This window comes from Cherax quadricarinatus, chromosome 40, assembly GCF_038502225.1.
Source record: "Cherax quadricarinatus isolate ZL_2023a chromosome 40, ASM3850222v1, whole genome shotgun sequence".
NCBI lineage: Eukaryota > Metazoa > Arthropoda > Malacostraca > Decapoda > Parastacidae > Cherax > Cherax quadricarinatus.
Genome location: NC_091331.1, coordinates 564,969 through 581,421, shown reverse-complemented (window position 1 = coordinate 581,421; position 16,453 = coordinate 564,969). Strand labels below are relative to the sequence as shown.

Here is a 16,453-nt window from a genome sequence, read left to right as displayed (position 1 = left end):
TATGAGGATAACAAAAAGATTAGGTGATGAAAGATTGAATATCAGATTGGAGGGAGAGAGTATGGAGGAGGTGAACGTATTCAGATATTTGGGAGTGGACGTGTCAGCGGATGGGTCTATGAAAGATGAGGTGAATCATAGAATTGATGAGGGAAAAAGAGTGAGTGGTGCACTTAGGAGTCTGTGGAGACAAAGAACTTTGTCCTTGGAGGCAAAGAGGGGAATGTATGAGAGTATAGTTTTACCAACGCTCTTATATGGGTGTGAAGCGTGGGTGATGAATGTTGCAGCGAGGAGAAGGCTGGAGGCAGTGGAGATGTCATGTCTGAGGGCAATGTGTGGTGTGAATATAATGCAGAGAATTCGTAGTTTGGAAGTTAGGAGGAGGTGCGGGATTACCAAAACTGTTGTCCAGAGGGCTGAGGAAGGGTTGTTGAGGTGGTTCGGACATGTAGAGAGAATGGAGCGAAACAGAATGACTTCAAGAGTGTATCAGTCTGTAGTGGAAGGAAGGCGGGGTAGGGGTCGGCCTAGGAAGGGTTGGAGGGAGGGGGTAAAGGAGGTTTTGTGTGCGAGGGGCTTGGACTTCCAGCAGGCATGCGTGAGCGTGTTTGATAGGAGTGAATGGAGACAAATGGTTTTTAATACTTGACGTGCTGTTGGAGTGTGAGCAAGTTATTACAATTTTATGATTATATTAATGTTTGTTAATTATGTTATAATTTGAGTACATTGATATTTGTTAATATTATTTAATGATTATATTAATATTCGTTAATCCGACAATTATATTAATATTTGTTACTTATAATTTATTGATATTAATATTTGCTAATTATATTAACATTTGTTAATTATAATTTGATGATTATATTAATATTTGTTAATTATATCAATATTTGGTAATTATATTATCATTTCTTAACTGTATTAATATTTCTTAAATTTTATTATAATTTGATGATTATATTGATATTTAATAATTATTATAATTTGACGATTATATTAATATTTGTTAATGATTATAATTTGATTATATTAATATTTATTAATCATTATAATTTGATTATATTAATATTTGTTAATTATTATAATCTGATGATTATATTATAATTTGTTAATTACATTACAATTTGATGAGTGTATTCCACGTCTTGGCACAGGATAATGAAGACATCTGTCAGATGTGATGTTTATTGGTCCATTAACCCTGTAACACCTACTTAGTAATGATGTACACTATGTACGTAGTAACTTTGTACAGTGTACGTAGTAACTATGTACACTGCGTATGTGGTAACTATGTATGCTGCACGTAGTAACTATGTACACTATGTACGTGGTAACTATATACATTATGTACTCAGTGAGTACACTGTGCATGTAGTAACTATGTATTGTGTACGTGGTACCTATGTACACTGTGTACGTGATAATAATGTACATTGTTCAATGGAATGGATAAATATTCATTAATATTTAAGAGTAGAAGATTGATTGGCATCTTAAGAAAATGTAAATATCAAATATGAAATGAGAAATAGATAGCAATATATATATATATATATATATATATATATATATATATATATATATATATATATATATATATATATATATATATATATATATATATATATATATATATAAAAGAGAATGCTACACATTAAATATAATAATGAAACCTAAACTATGCTAATATCACAGACACCGTACATAATCTACTTCATGTTTTAGTCAGCTCCGGCACTATGTTAGTTCAGTATTACTCGAAACAAACTTCCACACCAGTCACCATTAGACTAGTACCTAAGTATCTAGTCTCGCAGGTTCGAGTCGGCAGGGACAAGCAACGACACTGGCTGCTGCAGCCACGTGATTGGTCGCCGCTCTTTGTGAAGGGATGCGATTGGTGGGTTCTCCTGTCGCGCTATGGCACTGGTCAGTGCTATCATAACGGCATCTCCTGTATTCACTAATATCGTTACTTCAGCTACATTTTCGTAGTCATTTCCATGTCTATGACTGCATTTTGACTCAGTAGGTACTCCGTCTTCATTTGTTCCATGTTCAGTTTTACTGACAACTGATATCAGGTTTTTATTGTCGATAATAGGACCCCAATGGAAATAAGTCACTGATTTCTTTTGGGTTATTCTAGGTTCTCTACACATATGCTGCTATGTATGATAATCTATGTAACTGTATTTGTGTATACCTGAATAAGCTTACTTATCAAAAGTTTTTCAAAAAATCTTGTTTTAGAGGTTATTCCTATTGGTCCTCGAGGGATTCTGCTTGGATCGTATTGGTACGCGCGACATGTGACGTCACAGGTCATAATCTTGAGCTGACTGGTGAAGAGAGCATTGACGTCACAAGTAAACAATGCCGCGGTCATAGCCGGTGATGGTGTGGAAGATGAAAGATAAGGAGAGAGGATGGGGATTGGGGTGGCCCAGGGGCCCCTTTATATGCTAGCCAGCAGCTATGCTAGATCGCTATCCATTAAAGCTCTAGTACCTCAACACTATAAACTAGTTTTGATAACACGAAGACTGGCTTGACCCATACCTGCCTACCACACCTGTGTGTGTGTACTCCTACGTGGTTGTAGGGGTCGATTCACAGCTCCTGGCCCCTCAGTGTGTGTGTGTGTGTGTGTTTACTCGCCTATATGTAGTTGGAGGAGTCGAGTCACAGCTCTTGGTCCCGCAGTGTGTGTGTGTGTGTGTGTGTGTGTGTGTAGGTGTGATAAACTGGTACAAGACTGCCAGCTGGGCGCCTCAAGCCACCTGGCACTGTTACCACCAGTGGATACACACCACTCACCCTGTGTAACCATCTCCAATGTCTCTACATAGCTTCTATATCTTCGTGACATCTACATGTATCTTTTTTGCATCCTTCATTACAACTTAATATCTTCTTCATCACTTAATATCTTCTTCATCACCTAAGCACACCTGACACCAGGGGACATCTTAACTTTGTACAGTACAGTGACAAGGCACTGTCATTTACAGTGTAAAAGATACTTCTTTGTCTTTCTTCCACAACGTGGCTGTCTTCGTAACATCATCAACATTATTTTTCTAGGTGTTTCTCACTAGCATATAGTTTCATACACATTAACAAAATTTGTCGGGATCCTTTGTTTTCAATAACACTCAGGAGTACTTGGACGTGTGGACGTTTACCATTATCACGGCTATATAACATGCTTCCCAGGCTAAAATACATTGAACATAGACGGAAGACTTCACCAGCAATCACACACACATACGTACAACTACTACACCCACACACGTTATATCTTCGTCCGCTGAGCACCCTTGAGGAACGGCTGCATGGACGCTAACCCCCGGGGCGGGTTCAGTCGAGGCAGGACTGTGCGGGCGGTGGGTGTGGCCACAGAGCGGGAGGTGGGCGTGACGACGGAGCGGGAGGTGGGCGTGAGTGTGTAAGGTGTGGCTAGAGTTCGGGGTGTGGGTGTGGTCATGAAGGGTGGTGCCATTTTGGCACTGTGGATGACGTGGAGGGCCAGAGCCTGCACGTCAGAGGCCGTTGCTACTTTACCACCCACAACACCTGCAAACAATCGAGTTATTTATTATTATTATTATTAATAGTAGTAGTAATAGCAATGGTAGGCGTAATACTAATAGTAGTGGGGGTAACGGTAATAGTAGTAATGGTAGCAGTAATGGTAGTAGTAATGATAATAGTAGTAGTAGTAGTAATGGTGGTAGTAATAGTAGTATATTCAAGGGGTTATTAACCACCTGTGGAGTTGGAGGTAATAAGATTTGATCCGAGGAAAAGAACAACAGTTTCAATTCCTGTGATCAGGAGAACTTCACCAGATCACCGCACTCCCCATCCCCTCTCCTCTGAGAGTTAAGCTCAGTTGTGGTACACTCCAATTATGGCACCATCTAGGAAAATAGCTGATGTAACTCATAGCTATGGCACACACCGGTGATTATGGCACCATCTTAAAATATCAGGTTCAACTAGTAGATACTGCACAATTGCTATCTCATTATTTACATTTGTCACACTATACAAGTGTCCGTACATATAATTACAGAAATAGTTATAATGTATTTGTAACACCACCTGTCACCAGGTGGTGTTACGGGTAATTTACAACTCCACCTGTATGATCTAGAAAATTAAAACAGCCCTTTAGTGACATAACTACTGGCTCCGGGTATAACTAAAACTTTTCAACTCTGTAACTGCAAGCCTACCAGCCAGATTTTTGTACAGGTAGGTTTGCAGCCTATCCAGCTACTATAGCTCTAGTCACCAGTAACTACAAAGCCTGACCACCTGTACTGCTAGTCACATCTTACCTAGAAACCTACCTGCAAGATCGGCCGGGACACCTTTGGTGGAGAATTTCGCCAGGAGCGCTGACTGAAGTTCGCAGATGTACTGGTAGGCGGCGTCCACAACGCCCACCTGAAGACGAGACAACGCAGGGTTATAACTGAGGCGGGGACGATAATATTTACAAGTGCGTGCAGAAGTAGCAGCAACATGAACAACAACAGTAGCAGCAGTACCAGCAGCCCAAGCAGTAGTAGCACAAGCAGCTGCACTAGCAGCACCATCAGCAGGAGCAACAAACAACAACGGTAACAGCAGTAACAAAAGCTGCAGCAGTAGCAACAACTATATGGACAAGCTTTTTTGGACGATGTTTCGCTTTAAATAAAACCTTTTTCAAGTCTACTTAAGAGGGACGTTGTCCGATTTAAAGTCGTGCTTTTGCATACTTAAGTCTTTGTCCATATGCCTGTCTGTGTTACAACCTCCAACTAGAAACAACTTTGATAGTAGATATATCAGTACAGAGTAAACTGAGGGAATAAGACGCATATGCTACACCTCCATTCACATCATGACACACGGACTTTGAGAGGGGTCATCATCGGATTCCTCAGAGCGCATTGGATTTGCAGCCCACAGCTCTTCGAAGAGTGATGCGACCACATTTTTCAAGCGTTCACACGTCTTCGGTTTCCTTCGCACTTCATCCCTGACCGCAAAAAGACGCGCCCATCGCATCATAAACATGGCCTTCCGAGAAGGGTCGCTAACTAGATGTGTCGTACTTCCAGTTGAGGAGGTGGCCAACAAGGTCACTAAGGTACTCGCGGATCACAAATGACCATGGCTACTAGCTCGTTGTCTACCATTAGGGACTTAATTAAGAAGCCAGGTATAACGATGGAAACCAGAGCAGTTATATATGTCATCTCATACAAGGGAATGTGACAAGGTGTACGTGGGCGAGACAACCAAATATCTAGACCAGCGAATGAGAGGATACAACTACACGTGCAGCAGAGACAACTTGAATAATGCTTGTGTGATATGTAATATGCAAGGGCTCCTGATAAAATGGATAGAAATTAGACTGTATGTAAGGGGGACTTATTTACAGGGGAGCAGCTCCGACTGCAGTATTTGATAAGGTGGCCCATAACTCCATAAGTTTTAGCATATCAAGTGTCCTCAGCACATAACTATCTGACCTGACCCCGCATAATTTACCTAACCTTGGTCCACTATACATGTTTTTTTTTAAATCTTTGTATATATAAAATCCCCAGTGGGCGAAACGTCTCTCAATAAAATATCCCAAGTGGTGCATACGTATCTTTAGTCCAACAATTAGTAGATGCAGCAGAAACAATAGCGGCAAACGTAGAAATTGCAGCTACCGCAAGAAAAAATGGTTGCATCAACAGTGGCTGCAGCAGAAACAGTAGCGGTAACAGTGAGGGGAGTGGTATAATGTATTCGACCAACATACCAGCTATCAGAGGTCTACCACTCTCATGTTAATGTCTTGTTCGCACGCAACAACTCTCGTTCGTGCAGGCCTTCCCTCACAGTCAAGCTCATGCTACACTTCATGCAAGCTGATATCTCTCTCTCTCACTCTCTCTCTCTCTCACACACACACACACACACACACACACACACACACACACACACACACACACACACACACACACACACACACACACACACACACACACACACACACACACACAAACTCACCTTTCGACGTAGTTGGGGTGCTCTGGTTGCCCCTGGGAGGAGAGACCTAAGTTTCTTGTACTCCTGCTGCAGTGAGCGACGGCGACGCAAGCGGCGGTACTTCCTCAACACCCCCGCTGAGGCCTGCAGGGGAAGCAAGAGATGGTAATCAGAATACTCTCAGGTGCTGTACCAAAGTTACAAAAACAAAGAAAAGATTAAAAAAAATAAATACTTGAAGATAGTAAAGAATTCCGAGAGAGATAAATGGGAGAAAAATAAAGGATATATTTCGTTGATTTTCTGCCTTTTGTATGCAGTAATAAGATTCAGACAAGTGCAATGTATGTGTTGCCTGAACTACGGAAGAGCGAAGAGGGCTGGAGTTACTGCTGAAGACAAAATCTTGCCGAGACGTCAGTTTTCACTACACAGAGGTCAGAGAACCCAGCTGGGACGACGGTGCTCAAGACCGTAGTCAGAAAAAATAGCTGGGACGACGGTTTCAAAGCAGTAGTCAAAACATGGCAACAAACTCTAACAGACATCATTACTATCCTAAATCACTTCCCATCTCTTTCAAGGAGTCATTGGCAGAACAGATTGCTACGTGTCTTTGTTTACTGCGGGTGTGTGTGTGTGCGTGTGTGTGTGTGTGTGTGTGTGTGTGTGTGTGTGTGTGTGTGTGTGTGTGTGTGTGTGTGTGTGTGTGTGTGTGTGTGTGCGCACGCGCGCGACATTTTCACAGGCCCGTGTTGGTGGTGGTCATTATGTTAATCTCGTGGAGATGGGGACTTGTTGGGTCATGGATAAGGAGGGAGAGATATATCATAATCTACACTTGGAAAATCTTGGAAGGAATGGTCCCAAATCTGCACACAGAAATCACTCCCTACGAAAGTAAAAGACTGGACAGGCGATGCAAAATGCCCCCAATAAAAAGTAGGGGCGCCATTGGTACACTAAGGAAAAACACCATAAGTGTCCGGGGCCCAAGACTGTTCAACAGCCTCCCATCAAGCATTAGGGGAATTACCAATAAACCCCTGGCTGCCTTCAAGAGAGAGCTGGACAGATACCTACAGTCAGTGCCGGATCAGCCGGGCTGTGGCTCGTACGTTGGACTGCATGCGGCCAGCAGTAGCAGCCTAGTTGATCAGGCCCTGATCCATCGGGAGGCCTGGTCATGGACCGGGCAGCGGGGGCGTTGATCCCCGGAATAACCTCCAGGTAACCATGTGACCACCAGAGCGTAGGAGGTACGGATAATGGGACCCCAGTGTGCGGAAGGCAGGGGGATATCACCTTAGAGCGTGAGAAACAACAAAATGGGACTCTTGATTGTGGGATGTAGAGAGATGGAACCCAATAGGCCGTAAGGCAGGAGAATGGGACCTCGTAGACGTAGACCCTGTATTAAAAGAGCGGGAAAATACTGAGTTGAGTCCCATAGACTGTGTGAACCCAGAACAGGAAGCGGGTTTGTGGGAACGCATAACTGTGTGAAGCCCTAAAAGAGTGGAAAGGAGTGACTGTTACCATTCCAGAAATGCAAAAGCTGCTTGCTTGACGAGATAGAATCCAGCGTACTCCTGCTTGCATTACATCGTAATTTAATGTTGAGACGAAAAATTAAGACAGGGGAAGGCTACAAGTGGACTTACAGATTGTAGGAATGATCTGATAAGTGGTTATTGGATTTACTTTATGAAAATCGGGGAAGAAGAAAGAGGATCAGCCATGGGGGACATGGGCTACAACCATAAAGAAAAAATATCAAATATATCACCAGAGGAGCACATCAACTGAAAAATCGCGTTACTGTATGAATGTCTTACCTTCAGAGAAACATTCAGAAAATTTAACAAAAAGTCTTTCAGGGCACTGCAAAGAACATATATCACACCTGTCATGAAGTATACAGCACCTGGATGGAGACTACACGTGAGAAAACATGTCATGAGAAATAGAAAAATTAAGAGATTCGATACGAAATTAATCCTGGAACTAAGAATAACCTGCGAAGAAATTCTAAAGGAAATAAACCTTACTACATTGAAAGAGAGAAAACTCAAGTGAAGATATAATTACAAAGTATACAATGTTCAAAGGACTTAATAAAGCTGTCTGAAAAGCTGAGACCGAGAACAAGGACTAAATATAGAAGTTAAAGGGGTAAATTGAGTCATAGGTAGATCAGAAAGTATTTAATCCGAGAGTGGTCAGAAAGTGGGCAGATATGGATAAAGAAATTGTAAAGGTGATTCCATAGACAGTTTTAGGAGTAGATATAATGGAACCCATAAGTTCAGAAAGAGTGACTTCTCGTAAACAGTTGAGAGGTGGGGTTATGAGCCTAAATTCAACCCTCCAAACACAAATAGGTGACTACACTTAGGTAGGTATAGGTGAGAGAGCCTTCTCCATTAACTGGGCAATTCTCAGAGTGGAGAAATAAGCAAGGACTCAGACTGGTTGCCTGCAGCCTTAGGAGTCCTGGGTGAGGGAAGGCAATGAAGGAGGGAGCAAGTTGAAGCTAACTTGCTCGAGTTAAGGATAGCAGGTTCCGAACGTGAGTCAATCCGGCCAGGAACTACCTGGCCAGATCCGGGATTCCATCCAGGGATTACCTTGCAGAGTCCGGAATAACGGGCTTGGATTCCATCCAGGGATTACATGGCAGAGTCCGGGATAATAGGCTTGGATTCCATCCAGGGATTACATGGCAGAGTCCGGGATAATGGGCTCAGATTCCATTCAGGGATTACCTTGCAGCGTCCGGGATAACGGGTTCGGAACGTACAAGGAACTGCCCGCGGGACACAGCAGCTCCTGCCTCTCCCAAATTACTCAAGCTAGGCAGTGTTTCAGGAGTTCACAGGTGTTGTTTAAGGTATGTGTTGTCTGTTGTTGTTTGTTTGTGGTGTCCTCGACCAAAAATCCTCTCCTTATACTTTTTATCTCTATTTAAATTTTATTTGTTCACTGAATTGAACTTGTGTCCTTTTACCTAACGAATTGAACTAACAAGAAATTAATTTACTGTATTCCTACACAGAGACTCGCACTTCTTGGTAAGGAGGACACCCTGACTCAACCCTTCACTCAAGACGCCTTCACTCACAGGCCTTCACTCACAATCATTCTCTCAGAAGCTCACTCTCCCTCTCCTTTTATTGCCACAAGAGGTCACTAGCCCTACCGTCCTATCCCAGCGATACACACACCAGCACTGCATCCGGTGTTGCTTATAATACCGGTTTGGAACGCAAGTATCACTAATATAAACATACGTATACTGCTTGTAACTGCTTACAGCCGTAGCTGAAGGTGGTTCCGCTTTCTTGGTCCTTACAGTCATGGTTAAGATTGTTGGCCTCGTGATAATAATAATGGGGAAGAGTTAACGGGAAGGGATCGCACATCGCCTTGGGAATGGGAGGTAATCAGGTTTAGCCTGCTGTAGGAAGGGAAGGAAGACAACCGTAATTCCTCGGATCAATAACCCGACACCACCATCAAGGTTCCCACCTTGAAAAATGTTGACCTTATGATTTACCCTTCTCTCCTCCTTGTCTCTTCTCTCCTCCCAGTCCTGCCATTTGCACTCTCATTCCTTGTGATTTACTCTCACTCACTTCTCATTCTCTCGTTGTTTAACCTCTTTCTCTTCGTGATTTACCTTCTCGCTCCCTCCTCCTTCCTCGTAACTTGCAATGCAAATCATTCTTACCGTCTCTCAGATCACTCTCGCTCTCAGTAACTCAGCTGGTGAGTGGTACTTCAGGCCGCAACCCTCCTCTTCTATTTCCTTAATATAATCTAATATTTTTCATTATGTAATTAAAATCCATCCTGCAGCAGGAAGTTGAAATAAGAAAGAGGCATGTAATGGGTCTTGAGTCAGAATCTAACGTTCCGCTGGTTAAGTTACAATGTAGCGAGTTATTACATCAGTTACATACGGATTTTTCTCTCATTTTGACATTTCTTTAACAAATGCGAAATAATTGCCCCTTATTTCATGAATGATTTAACATACAAGTACATAATGATGGAAAGTGTGAGAAAAATTATGGCACAAAGTTCAGGTGTCGAGGTTGATCAGGGCGCGGAGTGACAACCCCGCAGAGATATCTGCAACCTAACTTCCTGCGCTACCAAGCATGCCAGAAAAAAATGGTTATAATCATAACTAAAATTTTTAAAGGGGTGGACCTATAAGTCAGCGGAAGGCCTTGGTTTGATGACTAAAATCTCCAGCGGCGGATCATCATATGAAAAGACCCGCGTCAGGAAACACTTTTCCTGTTTCCTGGCAAATCTTACCTAATGTAACCGCTACCAAGCGCATTGTTATTGCTGTCGCAGGGATCAACAGCGACTGGAGAAGGTACTCAGGTATGGATCAAGCAGGCAAAGAACAGCTCACAAGGAACTGGAGCAAGAGCCTTTCACCGACATTTAAGTCATCCCCTTCAAGATACCTGCCATAAAATTATAACAAAAAAAAAACAAAAAAAAAAAAAAACAGACTGACTAGGACATATCTGTGTTTTATGTCTCAAATCTTGTTGGATTTTTTAAAGTTGTCTTAGTGATAATACAGACAGTTCAAAATTATAATCGACTCCTCTGAGAGAGCATGTTGTGGTTTGCTTATCATGTAAATTATATATTCGAAAAAATGTGAGACTTACCAAATTATACCCTCTAAAAAACTTGCGAGTTACAGGACAAGATTGTGAGACAAGGTCTCGCTCTGAGCGAAACGTTGCGCGTTGTTGTTGTTGTTGATGTGTAGTGGTGTCTTGCTGCTGTGTGTTGCTGCTACGTTGCTGTTGTGTGTTGCTGTCTTGTTTTGTGTTTAATGTTGTGATCCACGGGTCGCACCTTCCTTGCTCTAGGCAAGAATTTCTTACCAACTTCCGCCTAACACTTATTTTTTTTACTCTAACACACACACACACAAGAATTCCTTTAGAAAGGGATGAAGTGGAGCCCAAATCAATACATGGACTCAAAAGGAGAATTTAAAATGCACAGAACAGGAAGGTAAGCCACGCCACGGGGGCCCAAGAATCAAAGCTCATCCCCCGCAGACACATGAGTGAATAAGCCTGTAGCTCAGTAGCTAGAGAAAATGATGTACAACCGAAGGGACCCTGCTGCGATTTCCGGGCAGGGCGAGGCGTATGGAGAGGTACAGTTACCAGGGTGTTAGCTGATTATTGTGGGTTGCATCTAGCAAGACAAAATCAAATATAAATAATGATAATGAAGAATAAGCACATGGGAAAATTTCTGCTTCTCTGACTACAAATTGTGAATCAAAAATAAGTAATCACACACACACACACACACACACACACACACACACAAAAAAAAAAAAAAAAAAAAAAAAAAAAAAAAAGGAATCGCAAATGAGTAATGACAAATAGGTAATCTCACACACCAAACCAGTAACAATGTGTTAGTTTAGTGCAGCCTAAGTGACGATTATCTTCACGTTTATGCTGGTCAATATTAATCCACACACATGGGTAGTGATGGAGGTAAACATGAACAAGGAACAAGTGGCTTACATTTGCCACAAGTGTCCTCACAGCTGCTGAAGGTTAATACACACACACATACACACACACCAATCCCCACTATTCCGTTATATTTTCCTACGGTAGAAACTATTCAAGGATTTCTCCACAAGATGTCCAAAAATAACAAACTATTGAGGAAGTTTCTTCGCAGGGATGTGTCGGTATGTTTACAGGTTATCTGGAGAAATTCGAAATTGTACAGAATTATTTACTTTCCAAATGTATTCTTTTTTTTTAGGGAGGGGGGGGGAGGTTAAGTACACAGACATTTAATATTCTTATAAAAAGAAGGAGAATTCGATAATTTAAGTATTCGAAAAAATAGTAGACAGTAAGAGAAGATAAATCAATAATCTCCAAGCGGTGAGGTGATGAGAAATGCAAACATCTCAAAAATCAATTTTAATAAAAAATATAAAGGACTGGGTTAACGCATCTCAGAAGTGGTAAATAATCTACTGTGATCAATTATGGCCACGTCTGATTAAATATTGTCACATTTTGTTACGTCTTGTCACGTCCTGTCATGTCTGGTAACTATATATTAATGAACAGACGTGGCTAAACAATGGATATCTTTATTGTGGGGAAATATCTCCATAATGAAGATCTCCAAGTATTTTATTCATCCATGTCTGTTCACATCGTGGCAAGCATTGAGATCATTACAAATTATAAATAGCAACTGGACAATGTTCCGGTCCCTTACAGACCATTGTTATTATTATTATTATTATTATTATTACTGTTGGTAGAAGGAAGAAACTTAAGATCCTTTTGTTTACACCTACTGTGTAGACTTTATCACAGTAGGATTTATCACTGAGGGCTTTATGATTATGGACTTTATTACAATGGGTTTTATCACTATGGACTTTCACTGTGGAATTCATTATTGTGGACTTTACCAATATTAACTTGATCATTGTTGCCTTATCACTGTGGGGGTTTTCATTGTGGACTTTATCACTATAGACTTTATCACTGTAGACTTAATCAACGTGGACTAAATTTATCGCAGGGACATTTATCACAGGGCGATTTATCACTGGGGGATTTATCACAGGGAGATTTATCACAGGGAGATTTATCACAGGGAGATTTATCACAGGGAGATTTATCACAGGGAGATTTATCACAGGGAGATTTATCACAGGGAGATTTATCACAGGAAAATTTATCACAGGGAGATTTATCACAGGGAGATTTATCACAGGAAAATTTATCACAGGGAGATTTATCACTGAGGGATTTATCACAGGGAGATTTATCACAGAGATTTTAAACAGAGGCTTCCTGGGAGGAAAACACACCAGCTCTAAAGATTTTAAGCCGATCAGACGATCCATTCTTGAGTTATGACTCAGGATACAACAGTTCCAGATTTATTAACTATGTTAACATAGTGACAGATTTGCTGCTACAAAGCCTAGTTCCTAAATGTATCATCCCTTTTTTATGATGTATCAGCCATTAAAAACTAATGCCGTTCAGAACAGGCAGACTTAATTTTTTACAGGAGAAAAAATGCCATTCCACTTTTCTAAAGAAAATTTTTGGCACGTACACAATTCATTAACAGTAACAAATTTCCGAGTTTAATGCATCAGTGTCGAAAATTTGAGGCCGATCAGAGCAGGATTTCTTAGGTTATCGTAGGGAAAACAGGATGAGGAATGGTGTATGTAAGGTTGATCAGAGAGCATGCATCTTCACATGCCAGCACTGCCATGAACCTCGTACCCTAGTTATAGTTTAACAACGTTCAGTATCTGAAGACAACTCCAGCACCTTCTGCTGCTGCAAGTGTTGAGTAACAGGTACCCATGTACCTGTTTTTTAACATTTTCCTTCCCTCTCTCTCTCTCTGGCCTTTCTTCCTTCCTCCCCCCTACCCTTCCCTTCCTTTATTCTTTTCCTCCCGTACATCCCCGTCCTCCTCCCCTTCAATTAACAGGTGTAACTCCACAGGTGCTCAGCGTCCAAAAATTTACACTACCTAATTTCAAGCCAATTACACCTCTCAAATTAAGATCTTCCTTAGGCCTAATTGCCTTCCACACGGTGCTAGGCCTACCCTTATTCGCTTATTACCTCTTCTACAAACCCACCATAAATAACCTCTTAAAAAGCGACACCTCCGTATTTTCCTCTAGAGTGACCATATTTATTATTGTAAATCTGATGAGAAAATGAAGTTGCAACTATTTTAATAAGGTAAAATATCGAGAAACAAAAACTGTGAAGCGTTAGACAATCAGTGTTAGTTGGCTTGTTAGGTTTCATAGTTATCATCTGAGCGTTACCGTCAAGAATCTGTGCATTAGGGATTGAAGTAAACTCTCGGTGTATGTAGTATATATATATATATATATATATATATATATATATATATATATATATATATATATATATATATATATATATATATATAATGTGTGTGTGTGTGTGTGTATACATTGCGAGATGTATACCTTGGTGTATATGCACAGAGAAATATGTACATCTCGGTGTTTATACACGAAGAGATACAAACATCATGGGGGTGAGAATACCCCCACAAGGACATCACCATTCAGCTCAACAGTTAACACACCACCGGTGATGATTGGTTGAGAAAAATATTAAACAATAACGTGGGTGAAGGAAAACCTTAAAACAGAGACACGAGAGAGAGAGAGAGAGAGAGAGAGAGAGAGAGAGAGAGAGAGAGAGAGAGAGAGAGAGAGAGAGAGAGAGAGAGATTATTTTTTTCCTTACCTGAGGTATCTTACGTCTTGGCACAGCCATTGAAGACCTCATGGCTACCTTCCTCGCCCTGCCCTCCGCTATTCTAGCTGGCAAACAACTAATTTCTAGCTGCTGTCTTCGTGCAGCACCCGGATTCCTTGTGGTTCCGCAGCTATAGGACGTCCTCCTTGTATCAGTAGGAATGATTCTTCTTCCGTACTTCACCCTCGGGTTTAAGTCTTTCTTGCTTCACCCTCGGGTACAAGTCTTCCTTGCTTCACCCTTGGGTGCAAGTTTCCTTTGCTTCAACCTCGAGTACGAGTCTTTCTTGCTTTACCCTAGGGTACAAGTCTTCCCTGCTGCACCCTCGGGTACGAGTCTTCTTTGTTTCACCTTCGGGTATGAGTTTTCCTCACCTGAAAATGCTGGCTCAGCAGAAAGGTTTCGGGTCCGTTTTGTGTGTGGGTGATCCAGTCGAGGGAGTAATTCTGTAAATGAATAAGCGAACGATTAAATTAATTACGAGTGAAGATAAAAGTTCTCCCAGATAAACCCCCACACCAAAAGACACGCAGCAACCCAGAGCTCCAAACAACCATCAATAAAAACCTGGAAAGTTACCCAGAGCGTACTCATTAACAGATCAAGAATCAGAATTATGCGGTATAAAGTCTCCATGCCTTTCCCATCTGATTAAGTTCGCTGCTTTATATGATTAAGACTTTAGTTTGTCAATCAAATTTTTAATGCAACTCTGAAAAACGTAACATAACTCGTGTACGGTTGTCTGGTTGGCGATTTACTTAAGGTCGTTAAAACTTCTTTGAGGAGCAGCCCTTGGCGTTAGAATAAAAAAAAGGGTGGAAGAATCATGTCAGTAGCTGCTGAGAACTCTCTGACACCTCTTCGTCCGGGCAGCTGTAAGAACGTCAGCCACCACGCAGAAATTATGATGAAACCATGACAGCTTTAGTTTCACCGAGGGTGTGCAGTGGCAGTCCACGCAGTACCCGTATACACTGCTAGCTCATAAGCCAAAATGCTATAATTATGCTGCATTTTCCCAAATGCCTTGAGTCTAGAAACATCGCAGAATCTGTGCTGGAGAACGTCATAGCCACCTTGCTGGAAGTGCGCATCTCTGATGGTGCTCGTCTGATCGAACGCCGTCCATACATATATACGAATAATATTCAAACATAGCAACAAGATCTACTCCCAATGAAGACCCTTAGAGCTTTAGAACGGAAAGTATTACTAAAGCTTTGATCTAGATTCAGAAGATCCGAACAAGGAATTGGATGCTTCACATAAATCTCCACCGATATTACAATCCCTCTTCCCTACCACCATCCTACCTCCCTCGCACCACAACCACTCTCACCTAATGCTACAATCCCCACCACAATCACCCTTACCCATATCCCTGCCCTCACAATCCCTACCACAACCACCACCCTCACTATATCATACCACAATCACCCACAACCTAACCACTATCCCCACCACAACTACACTCCATCAGCACCGCCCCTCCACCCTCCTGATCATTAGCTCCGCCTTGCACTAAGAATCCATTACTCGCAAGCAACTGCCCATTCATTTAATCTTCTTTTTATATTGCTTGTACCATAAAAGTCTGAAGCAACAGCCGCCGAGGAGAGGGAAGAGGAGGGAGAGTAGCTGAAATATCTTTGCTGTGCTTCGTGGTCTGTTTTTCACTACAGTGGACCATTGCACCAGAGACCACTGGTGTGTTGGTCTCAGTGGTCTCGTGTAACCTATGTGGTAGGGAGTGGAAATGAAATCCTTGACTAGTAGTTAGAACAGTGGCGAAGGAATCAATATTTTGTTTGGTGTTCTAGCCGTCTGGAGTCCTACCTATCTGGGATCCTATCCGTCTGAGGACCTAACCTGTTTGGGGGTCCTACCTGTCTGGGATCGTACCCGTCTGGGGTCCTACCTGCCTGGTGTCCTACCCGCCTAGGGATCTAACCTGTCTGGGGTCCTACCTCAGTGGAGTCCTACTCGTTTGGGGCTCTACCTGCCTGGTGTTTTATCCGTTT

The 16,453-nt window shown here is 41.9% G+C and overlaps 1 protein-coding gene across 2 annotated transcripts in view; it reads right to left on the bottom strand.

The window, feature by feature from the left end:
• Positions 1 to 1,180: 1,180 nt before the first annotated feature.
• LOC128687342 (uncharacterized) overlaps positions 1,181 to 16,453 on the bottom strand; it is a 151,403-nt gene continuing 136,130 nt past the window's right edge. For both annotated transcript variants that reach the window (XM_053774743.2, XM_053774742.2), the window contains exons 2-5: positions 14,418 to 14,875; positions 6,082 to 6,204; positions 4,374 to 4,470; positions 1,181 to 3,591 (exon numbers count right to left, since the gene is read on the bottom strand). In XM_053774743.2, the coding sequence (XP_053630718.1) occupies positions 3,311 to 3,591; positions 4,374 to 4,470; positions 6,082 to 6,204; positions 14,418 to 14,459 (543 nt within the window). In that variant the 5' untranslated portion in view covers positions 14,460 to 14,875 and the 3' untranslated portion in view covers positions 1,181 to 3,310. The remainder of the gene's footprint in view (positions 3,592 to 4,373; positions 4,471 to 6,081; positions 6,205 to 14,417; positions 14,876 to 16,453) is intronic.